Source organism: Equus przewalskii, chromosome 8 (genome assembly GCF_037783145.1).
Source record: "Equus przewalskii isolate Varuska chromosome 8, EquPr2, whole genome shotgun sequence".
Classification (NCBI taxonomy): Eukaryota; Metazoa; Chordata; class Mammalia; order Perissodactyla; family Equidae; genus Equus; species Equus przewalskii.
In genome coordinates, this window is record NC_091838.1 from 67,267,987 (window position 1) to 67,293,128 (window position 25,142).

At 37.7% G+C, this 25,142-nt stretch overlaps 1 protein-coding gene across 6 annotated transcripts; it reads right to left on the reverse strand.

Moving 5' to 3' along the window:
* Nucleotides 1-4,045: 4,045 nt before the first annotated feature.
* ZHX1 (zinc fingers and homeoboxes 1) lies at nucleotides 4,046-25,142 on the reverse strand. Of its 6 annotated transcripts, none has more exons than XM_070631992.1 (5): nucleotides 24,744-25,141; nucleotides 19,910-20,023; nucleotides 15,679-15,726; nucleotides 8,463-11,315; nucleotides 4,046-5,943 (listed from the first exon to the last, which is right to left on the reverse strand). In XM_070631992.1, exon 4 carries the CDS (start codon nucleotides 11,085-11,087, stop codon nucleotides 8,466-8,468), a length of 2,622 nt encoding a protein of 873 aa, XP_070488093.1. In that variant the 5' UTR covers nucleotides 11,088-11,315; nucleotides 15,679-15,726; nucleotides 19,910-20,023; nucleotides 24,744-25,141; the 3' UTR covers nucleotides 4,046-5,943; nucleotides 8,463-8,465. The 6 variants fall into 6 exon arrangements, with proteins under 6 accessions (XP_070488093.1, XP_070488087.1, XP_070488088.1 ...); XM_070631986.1 differs by lacking the exons at nucleotides 15,679-15,726; nucleotides 24,744-25,141 and adding exons at nucleotides 23,822-24,066; nucleotides 24,444-24,544; XM_070631987.1 differs by lacking the exon at nucleotides 24,744-25,141 and adding an exon at nucleotides 23,822-24,066.

Consider the following 25,142-nt stretch of genomic DNA (forward strand, 5'->3'; position numbering starts at 1 on the left):
GCTGGCCAAGGGGATTTCTGGAGGTAGCATGGCAGGCGGAAGCAAGAGCTTCTGAAAAACTGCAAGAATGAGGAGCAGAAAGCAGCCATGGTGCTGAAACAAGCAAGTGAGCAAGAGGAAGAGCTGGCTGCATGGCCTGAAACAGGAGAGGGCGCAGCCAGGCAGAGAACAGATCACGTGCTCGATACGTGTTTACTGAAGGAATGAATGAGCTAATGATCCAAACTCCAAGTACTGTATCTTACTAGCTTCTTGGCTGTGTTTTCTAACATTTATTGTGTGTGGTGTGGTGGTTGCATTGTTTTCCTGTCACTCCCTTCGTTGTTATATGATCTAACTATGTAGCTGAGTTTTGGCCTCTCCCCGCACCCCCATTTTCCTCTACAAAACTCAACTTAATGCCCTTTTATTTGGGTCAGCAACTCTTGAGCCAAATGAAATTTTCTGAGGGCTGTGGAGTGTACTCTGTCTTGCTCAGATCATTTCATTCCAGTATCACAGGCTGTTGTCCCAAAGACAAACACTGCCTGCCAACACCAGCTATGTACACAACCAGCCTGACACTGCTTTTTTCTGTCCTGGCTCCCAAACTCACAATCTTCAGTTTAATTTTATTAACATTTATTGAGTAACAATTTTGTGAAGACACTGGCTAGGCACTAGAGGCAATGGTTAAGGATGAGCGCTCCAGAGACTGTTCAGGTTTGACTCCTCCAACCCTTACTAGGTGTGTGAATTTGAACCTTTGCGAGCCTGTTTCCTCATCTATACAGTGGGGGTAATGATAGCATCTACCTCATGGACAGTCCATGGGGACCGAGACAAATCATGGAACTCTCTCAACCTAGGGCTTGGCACGCGGTAAGTGTTCAGTAAATGTTACCTTTAAAAAAAAGATTTAAAAAAATGTGGTTTCTGCCTTCAAAGTGCTCTTAGCTAGTGAAATAGATGTATTAACAGAGCCAGCTGTGACATGTACTGAATAAAGGCATAAACCAAGACCTGTCGGGTAGATATGGGGGAAGCAGCTAGTAGTAACTAGGGCAGGAGAGAAAAACGGGAGGCCTCAAGGGGAGGTGACAACTGTGGTGGGGACAACATCAGAAGAACAAGCCGGACAGAAGGAATAACATGCATATATTATTTCAATGAAAGCAACTGTGCACTTACTGTGTAAAACATACAGTTAATGAACAAGGGACTGAATGTAATAGAAGACAGAAAGTAATAAGCCCTTTAAGAGAAATATAAAGCACAAAGGAAGCGTAGAAGAAAGAGAACTTCATTCCACTAAGGTACGCTGTATTTAAAGATAGTCTACTCAACAAATAGTGCTAGAACGACTAGACACCCATGTGCAAAAACGCGAATCTAGACATAGACCTTACACCCTTCACAAAAATTCACTCAAAATGGCTCACAGATCTAAATGTAAAACAGGAAACTATAAAACTCCTAGAATTGGGTTTGGCAATGACTTCTTAGATACAACACCAAACGCACAATCCATGAGAGAAATAATTCATAAGCTAGACTTCATTAAAATTAAAAACTTCTGCTCTGTAAAAGACAATTTCAAAAGGATGAGAAGACAGGCCACAGCCTGGGTGAAAATATTTGCAAAAGACACATCTGATAAATAACTGTTATGCAAAACATAGAAAGAGCTCTTAAAACTCAACAATAAGAAAACAAACAACCTGATTAAAAAATGGGCCAAAGACCTTAACAGACACCTCATCAAAGAAGATATACAGATGGCAGCAAATAAGCACATGAAAAGATGCTCAATATCATATGCCATCAGGGAAATGCAAATTAAAACAACGAGATACCACTACATACCTATTAGAATGGTCATAATCCAGAACTGACAACACCAAATGCTAATGAGAATGTGGAGCAGCAGGAACTCTCCTTCATTGCTGGTGGGAATGCATAATGGTACAGCCACTTTGGAAGATGGTTTGGAAGTTTCTTACAGAATTAAACATACTTTTAGCATACAGTCCAGCAATCCTGCTCCTCAGTATTTACCCAAAGGAGTTGAAAACTTATGTCCACATGAAAACCTTCAATGGATGTTTATAGTAGCTTTCTTCATAATTACCAAGACCTAGAAGCAACCAAGACGTCTTTGAGTATGTGAATGGATAAACTGTGGTACATCCAGACAATAGCATATTATTCAGTGCTAAAATGAAATGAGCTACGAAGCCATGAAAAGACATGGAGGAAACTTAAGTGCATATTACTAAGTGAACGAAGCCAATTAGAAAAGGCTGTATACTGTATGATTCCAACTATAGGACATGACATACATGACTCATCTGTTTCATGTTTAAAGATACCTTATTTAATATATATTTTTGAGTGATTAACATAGAACTCACAGCCAACAGCACTACAACTCGTGCCTGAATGCAGCTTATCTAACACGTGGTTTCTCCATCAGGCATCTCACAGCCTTCTTGCATTTAGGAACAGCACTTTGGCACTACATGTAGGGATCACTTTAAACAGTGAAATCACCAAAAAAGGCTCAAATACTTAAAAAATGGCACTACACAGACTACAAAAGGGATGCTTCTTAACCACGAGAGGGGCTGGCTCTGTGGCATAGTAGTTAAGTTCACGTGCTCCGCTTTGGCAGCCCAGGGTCTGTGGGTTTGGCTCCTGGGTGAGGCCCTACACACTGCTCATCAAGCCATGCTGTGGCAGCATCCCACATACAAAATAAAGGAAGATTGCCTCAGATGTTAGCTCAGGGATGATCTTCCTCACCAAAAAAAGAAAGGAAAACTAAATAAATAAACCCTACAAAAAACCAAAAAAAACAGTATAAGAGCTGAAACAAGAGGCAAAGCATCACCTTTTTTGACCTCAGTGGGAAGGAGCACATTGGGCAACTCCAATTTTTTGCCACCTTTGTGCATGTGTGTGAACGACCACAAAAGTGCCATGGATATTGATTTGGGGGTTACAAATAAACTTTAGGCATATTTGCATATTCAGGAACTGTGAATAACAGGAATTGCCTGTATTTGCAAATGATGTATCTGGTAAGGGTGTAACATCCAGAACATATAATGAACACCTAAAACTCAGCAAAAAAAAGGCAACCCAATTAAAAACTGGACAAAGGACTTGAATAGACATTTCTCCAAACAGGATATACAAATGGTCACTAACCAGATGAAAAGATGCGCGACATCATTAGTCATTAGAGAAACGCAAGTCAAAACCACCATGAGATATCACACCTACTGGGAGAGTGATGATAATTTAAAAATCTGAAAATAAAACGTGTTGCTGAGGATGCAGAGAAATTGGAACACTTGTCCATTGCTGGTGGAATGTAAAATGGTTACAGACGCTGTGGAAAACATTTTGTCCCTGTGGAAGACAGTTTGATGGTTCCTCAAAAAGCTAAGTATAGAATTACCATATGACTCAGCAGTTCCACCCCTAGGTATATACCCCAAAGAACTGAAAATAGGGACTCAAACAGATACTTGTATGCCAGTGTTCACTGCAGCATGTTTTTTAGCTAAAAGCTGGAAACAACCCAAGTGTCCATCCATCAACAGATGAACAGATAAACAAAATGTGGTGTATGCACACACACTGAAATATTATTCAGCCATAAAAAGGAACAAAGTTCTGATATATGCTACAACATGGATGAACTTTGAAAACATTGTGCTAAATGAAATAAGCTAGACACAGAAGGACAGGTATTGTATTATTCAACTTATTTGAAATATCAAGAATAGGCAAATTCATAGAAACACAATGTAGATTGAAGGTTACCAAGGGCTGGGGGAAGGGGAAATGGGGAGTTATTGCCGAATGGTTACAGAGTGTCTGTTTGGGATGATGAAAAAGTTTTGGAAACGGTGACAGTTGCCGAACATTGTGAATATAATTAATGCCATTGAATTGTACACTTAAAAATGTATATAATTGACAATTTTGTTATGTATAGTTTACCATAATTTTTTAAAAACTCATTTAATAACATGGAAAAGAAATCACTGAAAACTACTAATCACTGCTAACTTTTATTTTCTATTCAAGGACACATCAACCAGGAGAGGAGGGTTCTTTTGCTCTGTCAAATAAATATATTTAAAAGCTAGCCAACATCAGAGCAGAATTAAGTGCCAAGCGTATAAAAGAGATGGGGAAAATTACTAACAGTTATTGACTGCTATACAAAATTAACAGATCGCAAGGGAAACATAATATAAATATATTCAAAGGCTTCATTTCCAATACTTGACATTTCAAATTTTGAAAACATTAAAATTGTCAAACAAAACTCAGACCACATTAGCAATGGTTTAAAAAAGGGAGCAATTTAATCATTATAATACAGAGTGCTTTAAGAAGTTTTTAAACGTGTAAAAGAAAGAACAGTTTAGTGCATTAAATTGTTAGTCTTTACATTGCTTCGTTTAAAAAATGTTAACAGTAGTATGAAAAAGCCACCCACAAAGCCAGCTGTCGGAGTGAAGAAATCAGCTAAATTGCAGCATTTTGGAATTGCTAATAAAGCTATAGTTAAAAAATAAAAAGCTTATAAAAATGAAAGCAGCATGCATATTCAAGGCTTCTTCATAACATTTTCATTAGCCGACAAACATTTAAGTAAAAACAAGAGCTTAATGTTTACTATTCATTAAATTAGATAGAATAAACTGGCCAAGCCCACTACTTCTGGTCATTCAGAAAAACATTTTAAAATCCAAAGCTAATTAAACTGAACATTTCTTCTATGAAGAAAGCACATATTGAAAAATGGTCCTATAGTCACAAAAGAAAAGGTCCTTCTCAACATGAATGAACAGCACCGGTCTTTACAAAGTTTCTAAGTTAGGATGAGCTTTCGGTCTCCTGATAAGGGCAAGAGTTAACAGTTAACACTCCTGTGATTCAGAAGCAAAAAGCTAACTTTTAACTCATTAGGATCAGTTCAGAATTTTTTCTCTATTCACTGAAAGTGTTACACAAAGTAGAATTTCACCAAAAGATAACTCTTGAAAATTCTGATCTGACACCTGTACAAACATTTCTGATTTCCATATGATTGTAAGAAAACACTAAGTATATATTTACTACATGATTCTTTTTCACATTTTTGGTACAATATTTATTTCAGAGTTTCACCCTATCCAAATTATTATGCCAGTTTCTTTTCCTTCTTCAGTATTGATTTTCTTCAGTTTCATAAAAAGCAAATTCAGCTTCTAATGAAAAAAGTAACAAAATTATTACAAGTGTCATAGTGGTATCCATGAATGTGTTCAGTGAAAGATCCACTCATTAAGGGCTAATAATACCAGAAAACCTTATTGTTCCAACATGTGTCAACAGGCTTTTTTTTCACTTACATTGAAACTGTATAAGCCCATGCACAACTTTCAATCTTAGTGCAGGGCCTGATAAATAAGACATAGAAACAAATCAGGTTTTTCTTTTTCCTGTTTCTAACAATTTTTACTCTGTAAAATGTTTGGTCACTCAAAGCTATAAGCTTAATTACATATCAAAGAATACAGGCAATAAGGCCCATCTTGCTAGATAGACAGTATTAAGCTGGACAAAGTATGAGGACAAGCTCTAGTGGTCATTAAACCCCCTCAGAAAGTCTAAGAATCAGAATGTCTCCATCATAGCAGAATAAAAATGTCCTGTATTAAAATTTGACTTTTTACAAGTTGTTTTTAATTAGTGTTCTATTTACATTGCAGAACTTCCGCCACTGCAGTAGTTAACTTTGGCACAACATTAAGTTCCATTTCTTTTGGGTATTGGATCCTATTTTTTGAGAATGTGTATGCCCCAAAACGTTTTCAGTGTCATCAAAGAATGGGCCCATTCACAGTAAATCAGGCATCTGGAGTTGAAGAATTGATTCTCCTCCAATGTTTTAGGCAGCTATAAAAGAAAAACATAATAAAAAACTAAAATTTTAAAGAAAATCATATTTTAATGTTCACCACCTTTAGAAATGAAAATGATATAAATTAGCCAAGGAAATACATCCTCGGTATTTGCCGATTAACACCAAGATCACTAGCCACATACATCTTACATAATGCACTAGATTTTCTGTGCAACTCCTATGTATCTGTTCTGCATAGACCAGATTTGCTGATAGACGTTTTTGACCTGTATGTAATAATTTATAAAAAAATTATCAGTAGGAAGTATATATTTCATTGTCAGTATTTGTAATAAACAGACTATGAAATCTAAAGACATATTTTTTTCTATTTATATATAAGGCTGGCTTGTGCAAAAGATATATATGATCTCACTTTTTGCAATAACTATTTTGGAAAGGTTTTGGTTACTTTCTTTTTTGTAAATTGACTGGAGAAGTAACTATTAAATGGAGAAGTAACTATTTAGAGGAAATTTATGGTGAATCCTTTTATAACATGAAAAATTATTTTGTGAATCCAATGATAACTTGCTAATTAATGTTTTATAATTTTAGACTTCTGCAAATTTTAAAAGTAAGACATGCCTGTATACATACCACAAAAATGCATGTATAACATATATGATACTGTTTTTTGGTAACTGGCTTTGTGTGAGTTTCTGACCATAGTATCCATCCCAGTATTAATATGTAAGAATTACCCACACAGACTTAAAGTAAGGTCAAACTAAACTGTACAGAAAAGTTCATGTTATTTTAAGAAGACTGTAGTTCCCCACAAAATCTCTGCAGAGGTTACTACAACAACAACAACAATTCATTGCAGCAACAAATTTGTTGATTTAATCTTGGCTGAGTGTGCATTCTTGTGTTTAGCAATAAAAAAAAATGCCTGTTAAAAATACTGTATGCATCTAGGTCAGAAGAAAGCCTGTCGTGAAGATTTCTGACATTGGGAAATGGAGGCTGCGCTTCAGGCTAAAGCTGTACAACTGTTTAACTTCCTGGGACCTACAATGATACGTTATGCTCTATAACCTGGAGTGAGATTTATTCTAAAATAGGTGCATTTTTCATTTCATCTGTTTTTCAGCCTGAAAAAAAATTGCTGATGAAAAGAAAACCCGGAAAATGATTGCTAAGCAATAAGAATAGTGCCTGGTACATATTAAGCTCTCTATAAATAATTGTTAAAACAAAATAAATAAAACCAGGGAGGAAGACATGGGGGAATTAAGGAAATACTGCACAGAGTAAGACAGCATAAAAGTAGAGGATGGGGTAGAGATGCAAAAAGCTAAGGAAATAAGTGAACATGCTCACATGATAAGGAGGCTCTCTGCCTCCTCTCCTCCCTTACACTTCTCAAACACTAATTTCAAACAGTCATTTGCAGTAACGTCTGAGAACATGATGCTCTTGCGCTACTGGTAGACATACAAACATTTCACGACACAGTTTCATTATTTTCAAAAAAGGATACTTTTATCCTGGAACACTCCAAAACAGAGGATAAAAAACAATAGAACTATGCTATTGAATTCCAAAAGCCTTAAGAATTGAAGTTCTAACTCCAAATCAGGTATCTGATTTGCAACTACAGTGAAATTTTAATTAATCCAATCTAGAAAAGAAGTGAGATTTAAGGAGCATGCCAAATCTTTCAAATTGAAAGCATATTTACTTGCACTTTTATGATTACAGAGATATATTTTTAACTAAATACAATATTTCTGCTGGTAGCAGGTTTGTTTTATATCAAAGAATGAAAAGACATTTCAGGCAGTTGAGTTAATTTACTATCAAATCTGTTATTTACCTTTTGATCTCTAAGACAGAAATAATTTATATCACAGTTTCCAAAAACAGATGCCACCTACGCAAACATGAATTTATATGTAAGCCTAAAACAGAACTTTGGCTTTTAATAGAAAAAATACTGAATAATTTTAATACATAAAGCATTTTAAACTCCAGTTAAAAATCTAGTAGTTTGGGGGGCAATACAATGAATAAAAAAAGACACCCATTTTCACCTAGTTTCCTAAAACTGAGCAATCCTCACCCCTGTGGTCTTTCCTTCAGTATACTTTTCCCCTTCTTTTTAATTTTCGTTTTTGAATTCTTTCCATAACCAGGCAAAAAATGAAGCTTTAATGAAGAGGGTTTGCAAGAAATACATTTTAGTTATCTTTAGTATTTGGGAAGTCCCCCTACCCACCAATCTCCCTTCTTAGAGAATGGGTAACTTTCCGTTAAAATAAAGTAAAAAACATTTCAAATAAAAAATAATTAAAGCAATATTAAACTCTACATAATAAACATTGTAATCATAATAATCAGACTACACATGATGACCACATATCTCTTGGCTATACTCGTGGCACCTAATCTTGTTATTAGGTAAAAGAAAAACTGTTTTAGAAGAAAACTATCAAAAGATGACAGTTACAGGTGACTGTTACAAATGTATGTGGTTGATGAATACACACTTAGATTAAAAACTTACATTTCAGTCATCTGATTTAGAAAGCTTCCGCTTCACATGTCGTGGGGGTTCCCAAGTGTCACTGTCATCTGTTTCTTCCTCGTCCTCTTCCTGATCATCAATAGCTTCATCTTCCTCCTCATTTTCCTCAAATAATTCTATACCTAACTCTGATCTCCTCTGTCTTTCTGCAAACCACTCTCTGACCTGCTCGTAGCCCATATGTGATCTGTTGACAAGTTCATCAAGGTCTTGTTCATTGAGAAATTTGTGCTTCAGATAATAGTCCTTAAGTATTGCAGTTCCCGTTTTAAACTTGATGAGCGACGGCCCCCTGTCCCAGCTGTTCACTCTCTTGCCTCCTCTGGGCCGGCCTCGGGGTCTTCCTCTTCCCCTCCCTTTGGGCCTCCCTCTCCCCCTTCTCCTAAGGGAAGACAGACCATTCAGACTACTTGAATTGGCACTTTGATAGTAGTAGTACCATTTTAAGTTTCCATTCTTCCAAGCATAACGGGTGTCCCCAAACCAACTAACTATGTCTGTTCTAGCCAGCCCGCTTTCTTCGGCCAACTTGTCATACTCTTCTGGTGACGGCCACTGTGTTCGGACAAATGCGCTTTTAAGCATGTGCAACTGCTCTGGCGTTTTTTTACATATCTTGCCTGTACTCCCTGACTTCGGTGCACCAGATTCATCTCCGGGAGAAGTTTCTCCAGCTTCTTCTTTGGAACTACCTGCATTACTTTCATCTATTTCCATTTTCTCTTCCTTTAAAGCTTTTGATTTCTTCTTCTCTGTAAACCAAGCATCAATTTCCCTTCTGGTAAGTTTGGTTTGCGCTCTTAATCTATTTAATTCTTCGTCTGTAAGTACGGAGCTGTTAAGAAAACTTGCCTGAAGGGCACGAAGTTGCTCTGCAGTCTTCTCTTTAAACTTTTGGGGAGTAAAGTCGGGAAAAGGATTCCAGGATTGTTTATGCTGTGAAGTAACAACAGTCGGGGATTCTGTGGTTTCATCACTGGAGTCTATAATAATAGTGGCAGAGGAATCATTGTTGAGATGTAAGCACTGATTACTCTTTGAATTTCTCTGGTTGTACCTTGTGTCACTGAACCATTTTTTAATCTCTCCTTTAGTCAGCCCTGTGATTTTCATAAGTCTGATAATTTCTGAATCGTGGGGAAACTGATTTTTAAGGTAGCTCACTTTTAGTTCTGCCAGTTGCTCTTTAGTCTTTTTTGCCCGAATGCCAAATGAATCAGGGTTTGCCAGTGTGGTTTCATGCTTGACAAGCTGGGAGGCTGGAACTGCTGCTGTTGCTGGCTTTGTCTCTGCAACAGGCTGAGCAGCAGGTACCTGACTTTTCTGTACATTCGTTTGATTTGGAACTCCTGCCACTGTCAAGGCTATCGGTGCTGTTACCGGCAAGGTGTTTGCTCCAGCTACTTGGGTAAGGACCAGACCTGGCTGACCAACTATTTGGCATGTCTGTAAAATGGATGGTAGACCATTACTCCCTGTGGAAATGTGTGTAGGAATAACAGTTATGGTCTGAGGTACAGTGTGTACTGTTCCATTGAATTGTTTTCTTCTTGCCTCCTCTACTTCCTCGGGAGTCCAGCTAACACCATGCTTTAAACGTTGGGCTGAAAACCATATTTTGATCTGTTCCTCTGTATATTTTGCTTGAGCAGAAAGAACTGTAATTTCTGACATTGTTGGATAAGGGAATTTGTTGTAGGTGTTAAGCAAAAGGGGGTTGTTATCCAATGCAGCATTGTAGGTAGGAATGCTATTAACAGGGATTAAGACTTTGGGGATCAAATTGGAATTTTGCTGAGCTGATACGGCGGTTATCACCTGTGCTAATCCAGGCAGAACTGCTGCTGGGGTCACGACCGTGCTGGCAGTATTTGGGTGTATTCTGTTTACAACGGAAGTACTTGTAGTAGATTCAGAAGCTGAAGAACTTGGATTTTCCACAGTTTCTTCACAGTCTGGTTTGATTTCATTCTCCTTCTCTTCAGGGACATCCTCAACTGAGTTATGATGAACTGTAATCCGTTTGTTCTCCACTTTATTTTTCATCATTTTCATGATAGGAGTTTTACTGATAGATATTCCTGAAGAAGAAACTTCTGTAGATTCTCCTTGCTCTGAATTCTCCTCTTTAACAAAACTACCATCAAAAGTCAGATCATTTATTGTTTGTTCAAAGATTGTCTGGTTATTTCGTTTCACCATAGTCAACTTAAAATTCTCTTCTCCTGGGTGGTATTTCAGATTATGCTCAGAAAGTGCATCATACCTTTTGGTAAGAAAATTGCATTCAACACAAACATAGGATGAATTTAGCACAACATTGGGATGTTCTGAATCCACATGAAAAGTAAACATATTTAGATCTGGAGTCTGAAAAGTACAATATTTACATTCATAGCCACCTTCAACTTTTTTATTTTGCTGATTGTCAGAATCCACAGATTCATGAACTTCTTCGTCACTTGAGATACTCTCTGCTCTGGTATTTTCTACAGGTGTAAGTACAGGAGGACCTTCATCCAAATCTGACACCAACTCGAGGTCTGGATCTTGTTCACTGGCAAGGACCATGCAGGGTGTTGTTGATTTTCGCCTGCTTGCCATTCTGATGTTATGGGGAAAATCTCAGTGGTGATTATTAAAAAACATTGAAGCTTAAAACTGTTCAGTATTCTTCATTTGAAAACAATGGCTTTTGGTTCTTCAAGTCCATTTTTGTGCTCAACAAGTCTCATTAGCAGCTTTTTCATGGTGCAATCAAGTAAAGAGCTTGTTGTTGGCAGATAAAATACTGCTGAACTGCTGAAATATTTGAAGTATAACGCCAATCACCTACATTAAAATAAATATAAAATGTTTTTAAATGAGTGATCTTTTACACTTTTTGAAAAGTGTAATCTTTAAACAAATTACAGTTATATTTCACTTATATGAAGTTGTTGGATATCTCAGTTATAAAGATCTAGAATAAGACAAGAACCAGGAAACAAGTCCTCTAAGGATCAAAATAGATGTCTCCAAGCCAGTTCACTAAAGGGCATGTCCTGTCCTCATGGGTCAGCCCCTAGACTTGTTTATTTGGATTTCCAGGCAGCTATATATTGGAAGGGAAGTGGGGGAAAGAGACTGCTTTGGCAGGCACACTATTATCAATGTGAAATGATAATCTGTTAAAAAGGGAGGAACTTTAAAACTCTAAAAAGCAGTCACATATACTCAGTCATATGGCTGTTAAGTGTATAAGAAATTCAGTCCCATCAGTTACGCCCTCTTCTTCCTACTGGTCTGCCTCATCATCCCAAAAGCATGCCCAAGTATGGCAAAAGCAGCAAAGGTGGGATACGAATGATCGAAGTTTCAGAAACATTATTCTTAATCATTCTCTACAATGCTACCAGAATTTATAAAATATATCTACTCATATCAGTCTCCTGACTTAAAGTTTATGATGGGTCCCCAAGGCTGAAAGAATACTCCAAACTCCTTAAGGCTATGTAGTTCCCTTCACACGCTGACCCTGACCTCACTTTCTTCCTGCCATCTCTCTCCTGAGTCCTATTTCCTTAGGCTTCAGCATCAGTAGAAACTTTGCTGTTCTAGGCACACTCAATGCAGGCCGTCCCTTATGCCGGGACACTGGTTTGTGCACTGGGTGTGATGATCTTTCTGTCTGTCCTATAGATCACTTTCTCCATTTAACTTGGCCTAACCTCTTCCCCAGTTTATTTTCCAGCCCAGCACTTCCATATATTGTGGCAGAGCAATGTGAGATTTCTGAATTGCAACCTATCCACACTCCTGGTCTCCTTATTACAAGTGTGTGCCTCATTCTTTTTCTTCTCTCTCTCTCTGTTTTTTTTTAATCATTCTACCTGTTTATTAATAAGATTGGTGAATACATAGGAAAATATTTGTATATTTAATTATAACTGGAAATTCACAGAATAAACTGTAAAATAAAAAATATGTTAAATAAGACTTCATATTGATGGTAATCTTTTTTTTTTTAAGTAATAGCTTTATTGAGATATAACAAAGCTCCTGAAACTGGATTGAACGAAGAATCTTTATTTCTTCAATCTAACACTCTTCCAGCTGAGCTATTTAGGCTGACTTCTCATTCATTTCTGTATCTGCTTTGCATACAAGAAGCCTAGAAGTAGGGACTCACTACATGTTTATTAACTTAAACTAGAATGAAGAGAAAAGCAGTTTTACAAAACTCAGCCTGCCCTGAGGGAATCACCATAGAGAACATTAGCTGAAATTTACAAGAATGACCTTAAATCATCAAGAAAAAGTGAATTATGTTTATACAAATATATTTTAATAATGTTGTACCCCAAATATTTAAAATAAAATGTTGATGTGAAAGCAGTTAAAGTTGGTGTGCTTCTGAAGTCTAAATGAAATGAAAATGAATAAAATAAGTGGTCTCACTTATTCTCTACCACAAATTATTATTTACCAGCATAATCCTTCTCCTAGCTGAACTGAAGAGGAAAAGTTTGCTTCAAAGATTATAAAGCAAAACTAGGTCTCTGTGAGGAGACGCATTGACTCAGTAAAGGGAGAAACATTCTTAGGAAACAGCTGTCCAAAGAGAGAATGCCCTACCTTCGAAGGGGTAAGATCCCCTCCCCAGGATTATTCAAATACATACTACATATCCATTTGATGGATCCAAGCAACAGATGGAAAGTTGGACTGAATGTCCCTTGTTCCCTGATTTCCCATAGTATAAAATAAAGAGCATCGGCTTACTAATAATAGTAGAATCAACAGACCAAATCCCAACTGTCAAAGGTGTCATTCTTTCTTTCTATAAAATTCCTTTGATTTCTAAGGGACTATAAGGAAATCACTGAAATTTAAAACCATTTCTTAACTAAATCATATAAGCTAAGGTAAGGCAATCTCTCCTATTCAATTCAATAGGGGATGCCACTGTTTTATTCAAGAGTCAGCATAGCTGTTTGATCATTTTTTGTCATTAGAAACAGGGAATTCCTCAAACAGCTTTAAGTAAGTGGCAGAGTAGCAAATGAGGAGCACCCACATTTTTGAAAGTGAAGGAGAACTGTTGAAAGGCCAGGGAGTAAACAATTTTGTGACTGTTATTCTCCTAGAATCTCAAAGAGATTATATTTAATTGGTGTATACTAATAACCAAAGGTCAAAGATAGGGGGGTTTTACCTTTCCTTGAAGTGGTAGTTTTACCTTTCCTTGAAGTGGTGGTTTCAAACTTTTTGCTGTAAGCAGGGGAGCCCTTTCTTCAAACAAAATTCTATGAGAGGCCCCAGTGCTAAACAGATAAAAGAGTAGCTGTCTGGCTAGAGAAGTAGAGAGGCTAAACTACTTCGTGACCCCATCCTATGGATCCCACAATCCCTACTTCCACCTCTGATGGGTTCCGAGATGTGTTTGAAAGCCTTTGCCTTAAAAACATTAAACACTTTCAAGACAATATATCAGTTCTATCAGAAATCCTTCCCAGCTTCCCACCGCCAAGCCATGAAATTTGAAAACAAATCTAAAGAGAATTTAATGTGTCCTTTCAGGTTATTTCAGTGTATTAGGCAGGACTGGGGCACGCAGGGGTAGAACAGAGTAGCCAGTACCAATAAGAGATACAGAAGAGACACTTGAGGAGCTAAGCTCCCTTTATTATTCTAGCTCTTGGCTTAAACTTCTTATTTTTTATCTTATCTAGCATAAAAATAGGAATGTGCTACCAAATTATTACTTTTATTTCTCTTCCATATAGTTCACTAGCTCAGAATGGTCAGTTCGTAAGCATTTAAGCAGATATAAACAAATTTGAAAAACAAATTTTTTTGCTAAAGTCATAAAAATTACAAAATACTCATATGCTGTATTACAATCTAATGATGTATATGCACAATTGTGCTTTTTCCTTTGAAAGCATTGGTCTTGGCAATATATATATAAGCTACTTAAAAGAGATACTTCAAAAAAAAGTCTTCAGTAATGCAAAAGACCAAAAATCTGATTACCTTGGGTATTACAGATCACCTCAACCTCAGGTTACTTCTATACCCAACTACACAGGTTGGAGAAATACTCTTTCCTCTTTACTCCTCAAACTGCTCACATTTAGCTAACAAAACCAGAGTGAGTATATTATTTAACATATTTCTAAAGGGAGACTGAGAATTACCAAAAAAGCCTCAAGATTTGGTCCAATGGCTCAATTTTATAATGTATATAGCCTAAAAATAGACCGAAGCACAAACAAAGGCATCCGCAGGGTACTTATTATAAAGTCCTAATTTGGGGGAAGCAAAGACCTCAGTACAATTGTCCCATTTTTATGAAGGAAGAAATCCAAGCCCAAAGGAATAAATTCACAGAGGCGTTGTGGTTTAGGGTAAAACCATAGGTTTTTGGAGTCTCTTCTGTCACTTAGTAGTTAGGTGACTGGAAAAGTTACTCAATATCAACTTCAGTTTTCTCACCTATAAAACCAAGATTCTTCAATTCAACAAATTCACTCACTAACTGTTTGCTGAATGTCAACCATGTGCCAGGCACTGTGTTAGGCACTAGAGATACAGCAGTGACCAAGACAGATTGTCTCTGGTCTGCCAGATACTAGCAGTCGACCAAGGAAAACAGGCAGTAAGCAATTACTTAGAATAACTATGATCAACACAATGAGAGAGGAAGTATCGGGAACACTATCAGCACATTGCAGGAGGCTTCGAGAAAAGAAGCAGAGAAGGCTGCCCTGGAGAAAATAAGAATAGTGGTATCTACCTCAGAAGCTGATCAAATAAAAATGCTTCACACACTCTGATAAACAGTAGGTGCCTAATTAATGCTATTTTCCATTAAAAATGCTACTTTCCCTGAAAAATTCTTTTGAGGGATGAAGAAATACCATTTATTTAGTAGTATTCTTTTTCTCTTTCCCTTTCTTTCTCTCAAGCAATTTAATCAGCTGACAAGGCACACAAATTGAATGAAAAAGCAGAAGGGATAAAAATAGAGAATAAGAATTTCTATGGTATGGTTCCAATTCATCTCCTTTTGTCATTAAAGTGCAATGGGGCTGGGACAGGAAAATTGCCATAGAGAAATCACTATTAGCTGACAGGCATCTCATCCTCTTTTTGAAGGTCAACTAAAAACAGGGCTCAAAATCAATTTGGGGAATCTTGTACTATTTACCTGTAAAAGAGGTTAGAGTTCAGTTGCACAACTGAGTAGCCAGGTGCTCTGCAATTAAAACACAATTAAAGTGAAGTCTGCCAAATAAAAGAAAAAATTATGCTCTAAATGCAGCCAGCATGGTAAATATAATTACTTTTGAAAACTATTTTCAGTTAACTTTTCAGTAAAGAAATATTTTTTTAAAAAATTGATCAAATCAGTTAATTGTTATACTGCCATTAAAAATGATAATCAAAAGAGTAATTAAGGAATATGGAAAATATCCATTTACTGTTAAATTTTTATTTAACTTTTAAATCAGAGCAAAATTTGCATATTAATTATAAAATAACCATGGGAAAATATGTATGCATGTGGACAAAGACTACATGAGAATATAAAAAAGTGAAATTTTCACATGACATTATGGGGGTGGTATTTAAAAGTTTTCTTTAGTATTATTGTAACATTGCTTTATTTTAAAATATAACAAACATGGGCCAGCCCTGGTGGCCTAGTGGTTAAGTTCAGTACACTCAGTTTGGTTCCCGGGCAAAGACCTACACCACTTGTCTGTCAGTGACCATGCTGTGGTGGTGGCTCACATACAAAAAGAGGAAGATTGGCAGTGGATGTTGGCTCGGGGTGAATCTTCCTCAGCAAAAAATAAAAATTAAAAAAAAATACAACAAACAATAGTTTCAAGACCTTAAAATTGCAAATAGACAAATATTTCTATGGTCATTTGTCTCAAGCTGGAAACAAAGTTTACTGTCTATTTTTAAGGCAAAAACATGTGCTACATAAAGGTTTTCTCAGGGGGAGCAGGAATCCCTGAGTGTGTATAGCATTCAGGTGTTTTCCAGACAGTTTTTGGAGCTGCTGCCCCGCGGTCTGAGAAGTCAGACTGGTCCTAACAGCCCTCAAGAGCACAATCTCCAGGGAGCAGATCTGGGCCAACCCACTTTCCATAGTTCTATCTGCATCCTGGTTTTTCTCCTGAGGGTGGGATGTTCCTTAATCAATTCATGATTCTTAACTCATCAAAATAATTACAACAAAATTTCTATACAGAAAAGTATTTAATGAAAGTAAAATTTATCTTAACACAGTATAAAAATTTGGAGCAGTTTTACATGGTCAGAAAGAATGTCTGTTTAGCTATCCACTATATTCCCAGGGCCCCAAACAGTGCCTATCAAGGTCCCAATGATATTTGCTGAAAAACAAATCTTTAAAATATATCTGTATTGTGTATTATAACATACATTTCACTCATTAAACATTCATTTATAGTGGTGCTACAAAGGGCAACTGTGCTTGCTTTACAGGAGACTACTTTCAATGGTCAAATCCTTACCAATAAAATTACCTTAGTCATTAGAATATTAAAAATCCTCAAATATATAACATTCTGTTTATTAAAATATAGCATGAATGTTCAACAAATATTTACCAACATCTATAATTCTGTTGTACCAAACCAGTCTCATGTATGAATAGTGTATATCTAAATTTGTGGACTACATAAAAATGAAACAAAGGAGATACATTCATTCAAAGAATTAGTCCTGCAGTGAAATTAAAAGAAAAGGGCATAGTTCTTGTAAAAACAGCAAATGCAAATTTGAACCTAGAATCCTTATTTCTCTGTTCCATGAGAAAACTATACTTTAATGGTGTCGAGATTTTTAAAGAGATTAAAAAATAAGCTCTCAAGGTAATATACTATAAAAAGTTAGCGAATTGTTTCAAATTCTATGCTTAGTACTTTAAAAAAGTCTAAAAAACTTTATAGTTAAGCAGAACCATAATTACACTGAATTTCCAAGCTTCTATTTTTTTCACTGTCTTGTACTTCAAATTAAATAATTAACAGATAAGTTTATTGGCCTAGTTAGCCACAAAAGCATGTTATTTTGGAAGATTTTATGTGCATAAAAACAAGCTTTGTTTTTTATACCAATTCTGGGTCAAATAAGAACACTTAGAAGATAACTATAATTTAATTTTAATTTAGGGTAGCTAAAACATACAAACTAAGAATTCTTTGGAATATGTATTCATACCTATACTGAGAAGTTTTAGGACTGTATTCTATTTAGTTTCACTTCTCTCTGAGTCAGAGTTCTGTTTAGCCAGCTGAAAATACTTATTTTTACATGTTTGTATTCAAACTAAGAGCTACAAATCCACCAAAATCACAGAATGGCTGAAATAACAGTAGGAACAAAGAATAATGGAGTCAAAGGAAAACAAAGACTACCATGCTAAAAAAAAGAAAAGTGTCCAAGAGGATACTTTTTTTAATTAAAAAAAAACACAAAACATTTTGGCCTTTACATACTTGAGGCATTTTCAAAGCTAAAATGTAAAAATATTTAGAAATATCCAATAGTCAAGTTCTTAAAAAAAAAAAATTAAATGAGAAACTGACAACCCAAATTTGTACCCACAACAAATGTTTCTAAAAATGACAGTAACCTAGAATTACTGCCTAAGAGATAAATCTCAAGAAGATTGCCAAGATGGTCTCAAAACAATCAAAATTCAAGGATTAAGGTGAATATAGACAGGAGTGAATGTGATCAAAATGAAAGCATCTAAGAAAGTGTGGCCAAAGATAATCTAATTTCAGAAGATCCCTTTGCTGATGCTAATTAAGGCTTAAAGGTTTAGAAACTCTGTCCCCTCTACCTGTTTTTTTCCACCTGAGAGAGCCATTCTTAATGCCGCTATAGATTAAAAGGAGAATCCAAGCTGGACAGATTTCTCCTGGAAAGCTCTGACCCCAGATTTGAGGAGTAAAGTGTCTTTTTGAAAGGTCTCTAAGACACTAACATCCTGGTTTTCTATCTTCTGCTGGCACGGATGTAACATATTGAGATGACATATAAACTAGCACTATAATGAAATCTTTGTTACTAAAGTTTGTGAGTATGATCCAAAGTAATTTTATACCAAAAATAGTTTTCCCTTACTCTTCTCAAGGAGGTGTGTTAAGTCTTTCACAGACAGTCTAACATGAGAATGCTATTCGGATTCCAAGTGAGATTATCACTGAGAGGCTGAAAACCCATTCATCTGTCCCTTATCTTCCCCATTTATAAAATAAAGTAACTGTTACCTATTTCACTCAGGATATAATCATTCAATTTTTAAAAACACCTTGAAAGATAACAGTAATTAGTATTGGTAATGTCAACTTGTAAGGACTTTATGAATTTTTTAAAAATGAAAGTGAACTACCACATTAATGGTTATGGAATCTTTCCTAGTGCTTTCTGGAATCATCTAAAATAACTATTGGACTAAAGTATAAATATTTCAAACAGTATAGTATGTTATCTAATGCTTCTTATAAAAGCCAATTTATATCAGGTAAATAAAATATAAAAGTAATAATGTACAAATACATTCAAATACTTATTGATATGCTTAATCTAAATCAAAGTATTTAATTATTAATATCCTAATTTTTATAATTATAATTAATGATCATTAGTAGGCTACATATTGAAAATATATTTTCAGGAATTGTTCTTAGAGGTCTTTTGAAAAATTATTTTATTGGGGTCATTTTGGCTTACAACATTGTGTAAATTTCCGGTGTACATCACTATATTTGAGTTTCTGTATTGACTGCATCATGTTCACCACTAACAGCCCAGTTTTTATCTATCACCATACATATGTGCCCCTTTGCCCTCATCCTCCTCCTACCCACTTCTCCTCTGTAACCACTAATCTGTTCTCCTTATCTATGTGTGTGTCTTCCACATATGAGTAAAATCATATATTTTTGCCTTTCTCTGACTTATTGTTCTTGTAAGTCCTGAAGCATTTTTCTGGATATAGGCAAAAAACCAATAAAATTTCTAGGTCAATTTCCCCACACTAAAGTTCTCTGCCCTTGCGACCTTCATTTGTCTTGTTTACAAGTTACCACAGCACCTGGTACAGTGCCTGACACACAGCGTATTTCAGCAAATATTAATTGAAAAATCAATTATAAATATACCACATAGATTTATTATGAAGTATGATGCTGTTTCCTTTAAAATTAAAGCAGCCAATACTCCTATATTTTTAAAGTTTGAAAGTACATTTCTTTAAAAAGTGTTAAGAATATATTTGCTGCTTTTTTAAGAAAAGCTTTTAAAACTTTAGCCAAATATAGTATCATGGCATCTAAATGGGCACATTCAGTTATCTGAGTTTTACCACAACAAAACAACAAAACACATACTTGCCACAGCTTCCTCAGCATTTTCTTTGACATGGAAGGGTGTCCCTTCAAATTAGGAGGTGTTTAGCTCAGGCCATCATTACCAACAGGTCCAAAGTATCTATCTGCCATCTCCTACAAAAAAAGTAATATCACTTTATTATTCTAGATATGATTCAGTCTTAGGAAAGTTTAAAGTTTATGTCTTGGCTTTTAAAAATAAATGTAATTTTAAATTTCCTCACAGAAATTTTAAAAGAATCTCTAAATGACGAATTCAATGTTAGTAAGAAACACAAAATTGAAAACTACACTCTAAAAAGTTCTATTTATATTATATCAAACAGCCAAGTCACTATTATACTATTTTCAATAAAAATTTTCCAAAGGTAAATATATACAGGCTGTAATATGACAGCTGAGATGAAGAAATTGGGAGTTGTTAAAAAATTAGCACACAAAAGTTTTGAAAGACAACTTAGATAAATGAAGAGCTAGGAGGAGGTATGTGTTTATACATAAACCTACTGATATTTGTATCCTAATTCACTTTGTATTAATTGGAATGGAGCAGATTATTAAGGCTGGCCACAAGCCACTACTACTCAAATAAACTAGCAATCCTCTGCCCCAAACATGCAGGATCCAACAGAACGACTGGTGTTTAACTGGTTTGTTTTTGCAAGAAAGCTACTACCAATGGCTCTCAGTCAGTGCCTCGTGAAGCATTCAACTGTACAATCAGACTGAAAAGCATTCTCTGAAAACTCAGATGTGTGTCCAAAAATATGGTATATTACTTAGAGTAGTTAAACCAATCAGGAAAATTTAATAAAAACTATAACTGCTTCTCTTACTAAATAACAGTAAATAATGCTTTTGAAGGGTTGAAACGTTTTTGTCGTTATTCTTTAAGTGCTGAAACTCTGTAAACCACAGTGAATGAATATTAAGGAAAATGATTTCCTTCCAATACTTTATCCTTTGATTCCTGCTACTATTACATACAAGTTTATGAAGATCCCTTTTAAGTCAAGAAATAATGCAAATACACCAGTTCTTTAGTAAAATACTTCTAGGTTACGTTAAAGCTTAGGCTGAACAGTTACACTATTTTCATGAAAAGCAAAAGAGCATTTTCCTGGTAGGCCCAGCGCGCAGCCTGTGATCTCTGCAGCCTGGGGTTCTACAATTTCATTTCCTGGTATCTCCTTGTTCAGCCACTCCTTAGTCATCCATCTACAGGATGCAGACTAGAAGAGAAGCTAGGAAACAGCTGCCAAAGAGGGGCGGTTATTTTCCAAAATGAATTATTAATATTGTAGGAAATTGGTAACCTATTTGAATCCATTCTTAAATCACACAGCAATTGCAAGATGTTTTACCGAAAGGGAGTCTCTAGAGGAGAACTGCCGAGACATGCAAAGGCACGAGGCAGCGAGAGGAGCGATGAAGAGCTCCTCAGTACTTCTGGACGACAAGCATGGTTGCCCGGCGGTTTGTCAGGTCCTGATACTGGGATTACATTAGAACGCTTCTCTCTAATTCCAAGTATCTTTCTAACATTTAGGATGAGAGTGAACTTCAAAAGTTAAAGGAGACACCTCAACCATATACATCATATAATAAAACAGATGAGTCCAAAATCTGACAACTACATATTTACTTTAAAAATTGACTCTAAAATACAGATCTCCAAAATGTAAAACTCAAAAGTATATCCACATTAGTAATCTAAATCAGCAGCTTCAGGCATGTAAATCTGGTTGCTGGCGACTACAAACATATCAGAACAACAAGGACACAATAAAATATTTCAGTAATATTATGGCAACACTGGCTATTATTCAGTGGCTAGTATCATAGTTTTTTCCCTTCAAAGAAGTGTAATTTAACTTACTTTTGAAATTACATCGAATGATTTAAAATGATTTTAAGTTAGAAAAAAATGAGATGTAAAAGTGAATGTGCTATACTGGCTATTCCCATAAACAGTGAAACAGATGTTCCCAAACGCCTCCCTGAATTTATTGACTATGATATTAGATTAAAAACTAGCTCAGGCAATGAACTTTCAACACTGTTAATATTCAAATAAATAGTCTTTTGAGCCCAAATCCACAATGCTGCAATGTACATAAAAAGGCTATTTCTTCAGCTACATTTGTAATCATTTTAGTAATCTTACGAGTACTTCCATTTAAGTATAAAGGCATAATTTAAAGCAAACTAAGTCCCAAAGATCACATTTTTGTGCCCAATGAACATTACAAGAAAGAAAATTTATAATACATCATAACATCACCTTTCAGTTTTAATGTGAAATATAATACAAAAGAGAGAGATTCTCCAAAATGAACTGCCGTCTATGCTATTAAGTTCATTAATAAAATAATTGTCAAATTTCATTCACATTTATTGAAAAAAAAACTTATAAAACAAGTGTCACTAAAGGTCAAATAGTTGCTACATCATTCATAAACTGTCCTCCGAATCCAGTAAAATAATAAGCTGGCTATAAGGGAAGGACATCTATCCACTAATGAGTGCTCACCAGCACACGCACAGTCAGGTTTTCAGCCTTAGCATATTTTCAAACCATCTGGCGTCAACGCCACTCCAGTTCACGCAGCCTAATCTGTTCAGAACTGAATATAAAACCAGAGCTACGCACACTTTACAGAAACCAAAGAACAGCACACATGTATAATAATGTTCCAAATGCGCAGCTCTAAACTAGTTTATACTTAAAATGTGTTTTTCCAAACATTTCCATCGAAGACGTTAAAGTTCTCTTTGAAAAAACTAGAATGGTTCAAGAAATCTGTATGAATCATAGCTGTCATCAGTTACCCAAGTCTTACTTTAATTCTTTTTTTCTCATTTTAATCATGGTCACCAAATAAAGCATTTGAAAAGGTTCTCCTATGAAAAGATTCATTGGTAAATGAAATGCTATCACTTATATATTGAAAGGACCCAAGATTTTACATTTTATTTTGCATAAAATTAGTCTGCTTAGCCCTGAAATGCTTAGAGAGCAAGGAGAGAAAAACTAAGGGGAAAAAATATTCACAAAAGCCTTTTTTTCTTTAACATCCTGTTAGCGCATTATTGTCTTTGGCAGCACTCACATTTCTTTTGCTTAAAATCAAGAGTCAGAATTGCTACTTAAGAAATAAAAAACTCTATGCCCAGACAGGGCCAATATCCCTGTTAGAATTAATTCCTGTTCATCCTCACTGTTGGCATAAAAACAAACGACTTTTTCAGGGTAATTTTTCAGAAGCAAGAATAATTCACGTAGCTCCATGTAACACCAGTTGAAGCTTTCAGACAAAGACTGAGAAATAATGACCAATACCAAAAAATCTAAAGGTGCACTTCTGTAGGTACAGACACACATACACGCCAACCCAACAAACAGTCACTATTCCTGGGGGAAAGCAGCTTCTTCCTCCCTAACTGTAAACCACTCTCTTTCCCAATCCTGTGATTTTCCCTTTTCTGCTATCCTCTTAACCTCCAAGAGAACTGCTGCTTCTTTTAAGTTACATGGAACCCCAACCTAATCACATTACAAATCCTCTACCAATTAGCCTACCCTTACACATGCCCCGACCCCCACCCCGTGCAAAGATTAGCCTCTCCTCCCGTGTTTCTTTAGAGCTGGAGTGAAATGACAGAAAAGCGCTGTGGAATTCCCGCCCTGCCCAACCTCTTCCCTATATTCCTCCTCTATCCATCTCCTTTCCCGCTTCCTAATTCTCCCACCCAGAGTCTCCCACTGAAGCCTTGCCATAGCTTGATCCTTCTCTAACCCAACCTAAGGATATCAAATGGAAGCTTTTCCTGCTCCGGGGTTTTGCCCTTTCCTTACTGTTCCCCACAGAGGAGAGACGTGTTGAAACAAAGAATTTCAAGTCCCTTTACCTAGAACTTCGGTGTAAATACACAGGCAAAGGGTATCCGCCAGGGTTCTTCTTTCCTGCCCTTAGAGCCCCGTCCTCTCACATCTCCTTCCCAGCCCTCCATTCCCCGCAAGCATGAGGAGACTGCTCCCTTTAGGCCCTAAGGTTTGGAGGAGTCCCTGGTCAGCCTCCCTGTCTCCCTCCTGGAAGGGCTGGAGAACATTTCCATTCTCTTTAATTAACTTCTCCCGAAGTCCCAGGGCTTCCCTAAAACGTAACAGAATTCTTAAGGACTCAACTCTGAGTCTTGCCCCAAAGTCGGGGTACGTCCTGGTCCCGAAGTGGGTGCCCAGGCTTCCCTGAAGTGGGGTACGGCCTCCCCCCCACCCAGGGTTTCCCGGGGCTTCGAGCCCAATGCCAGGGTGCCCAGCTCCAGCAAGAGAATCTCTCCTGACTCTCAGGGAGACAGTCCCGAAGCGGCCACACGCCCCGCAGGGCAGAGCTCGCGGGGGTCCTCCCCTAGGACCCTCAACCCTGCGGGGGTCCTCCATCCCTAAGGCGTCCGCCCCCAGGGAGAGCAGTCTGCGCTCCCCCAACAATCCCAAGTTGCTCAGTTTCAGCAGGCGGGCTGAAATTTCCCTTACAGAGCCCACCCCCAGCTCCTTCCACGGCCGCAGAGACCCCGGGAGCGCGAAGGCGGCGCAGGGTCAGTCCCCCGGCGGCGGCTCCCGGCCCAGGCAGGCCCGGTCCCTCCCCCTCGGACGCCCCGCGCCGGTCCGCCCCGCCACCCGCCGCGGCGAGCGCCCAGCCCCCGAGTCTCTGCCCCGGGGCTGCCCTCCTCCGTCCGGCCCGCCGCGCCCGCCGCGGGCTCCGCGCCGCCGGATCCCACCCGCAGTCCCGGGGTGCCCCGGCCCGCTTGTCGCGGAGCCGGCTCGCGCCGCTACCTGCAGGGGCCGCCGCGCCTCTCAGCGCCCCGCCGCCGCCATCTTGCATTTCAAACCGGCTGCACTTTTCAGGGAGTCAACTCTGACCTGTGAACCCTACCCCCGGAACCGCTCAGCGGGCCGGCACACGGCCTCTGCGGCTCGGCGGGCCCCGCGGAGCTTGGAGGGTCGGGGTGGGGGTGCGAGGCGAGGCGCGCGCCCCAGCGGCCGACCGGGGGCGGGGAGGGGGAGGGAAGAGCCGGCCGAGGCGGGGCCCTCCGCGCGCGCGCCCTCCGCGCGCCCCCACCCCTCTCCGCGCCTGGCTCCGCGATCCGGGCCCCCGCTGCTCAGCTAGGGTTCGACCCGGGCCTCTACCCGCCTGAGTGGCGCACGGCGGGAGGTAGGGAGCCGCCCCGCCCC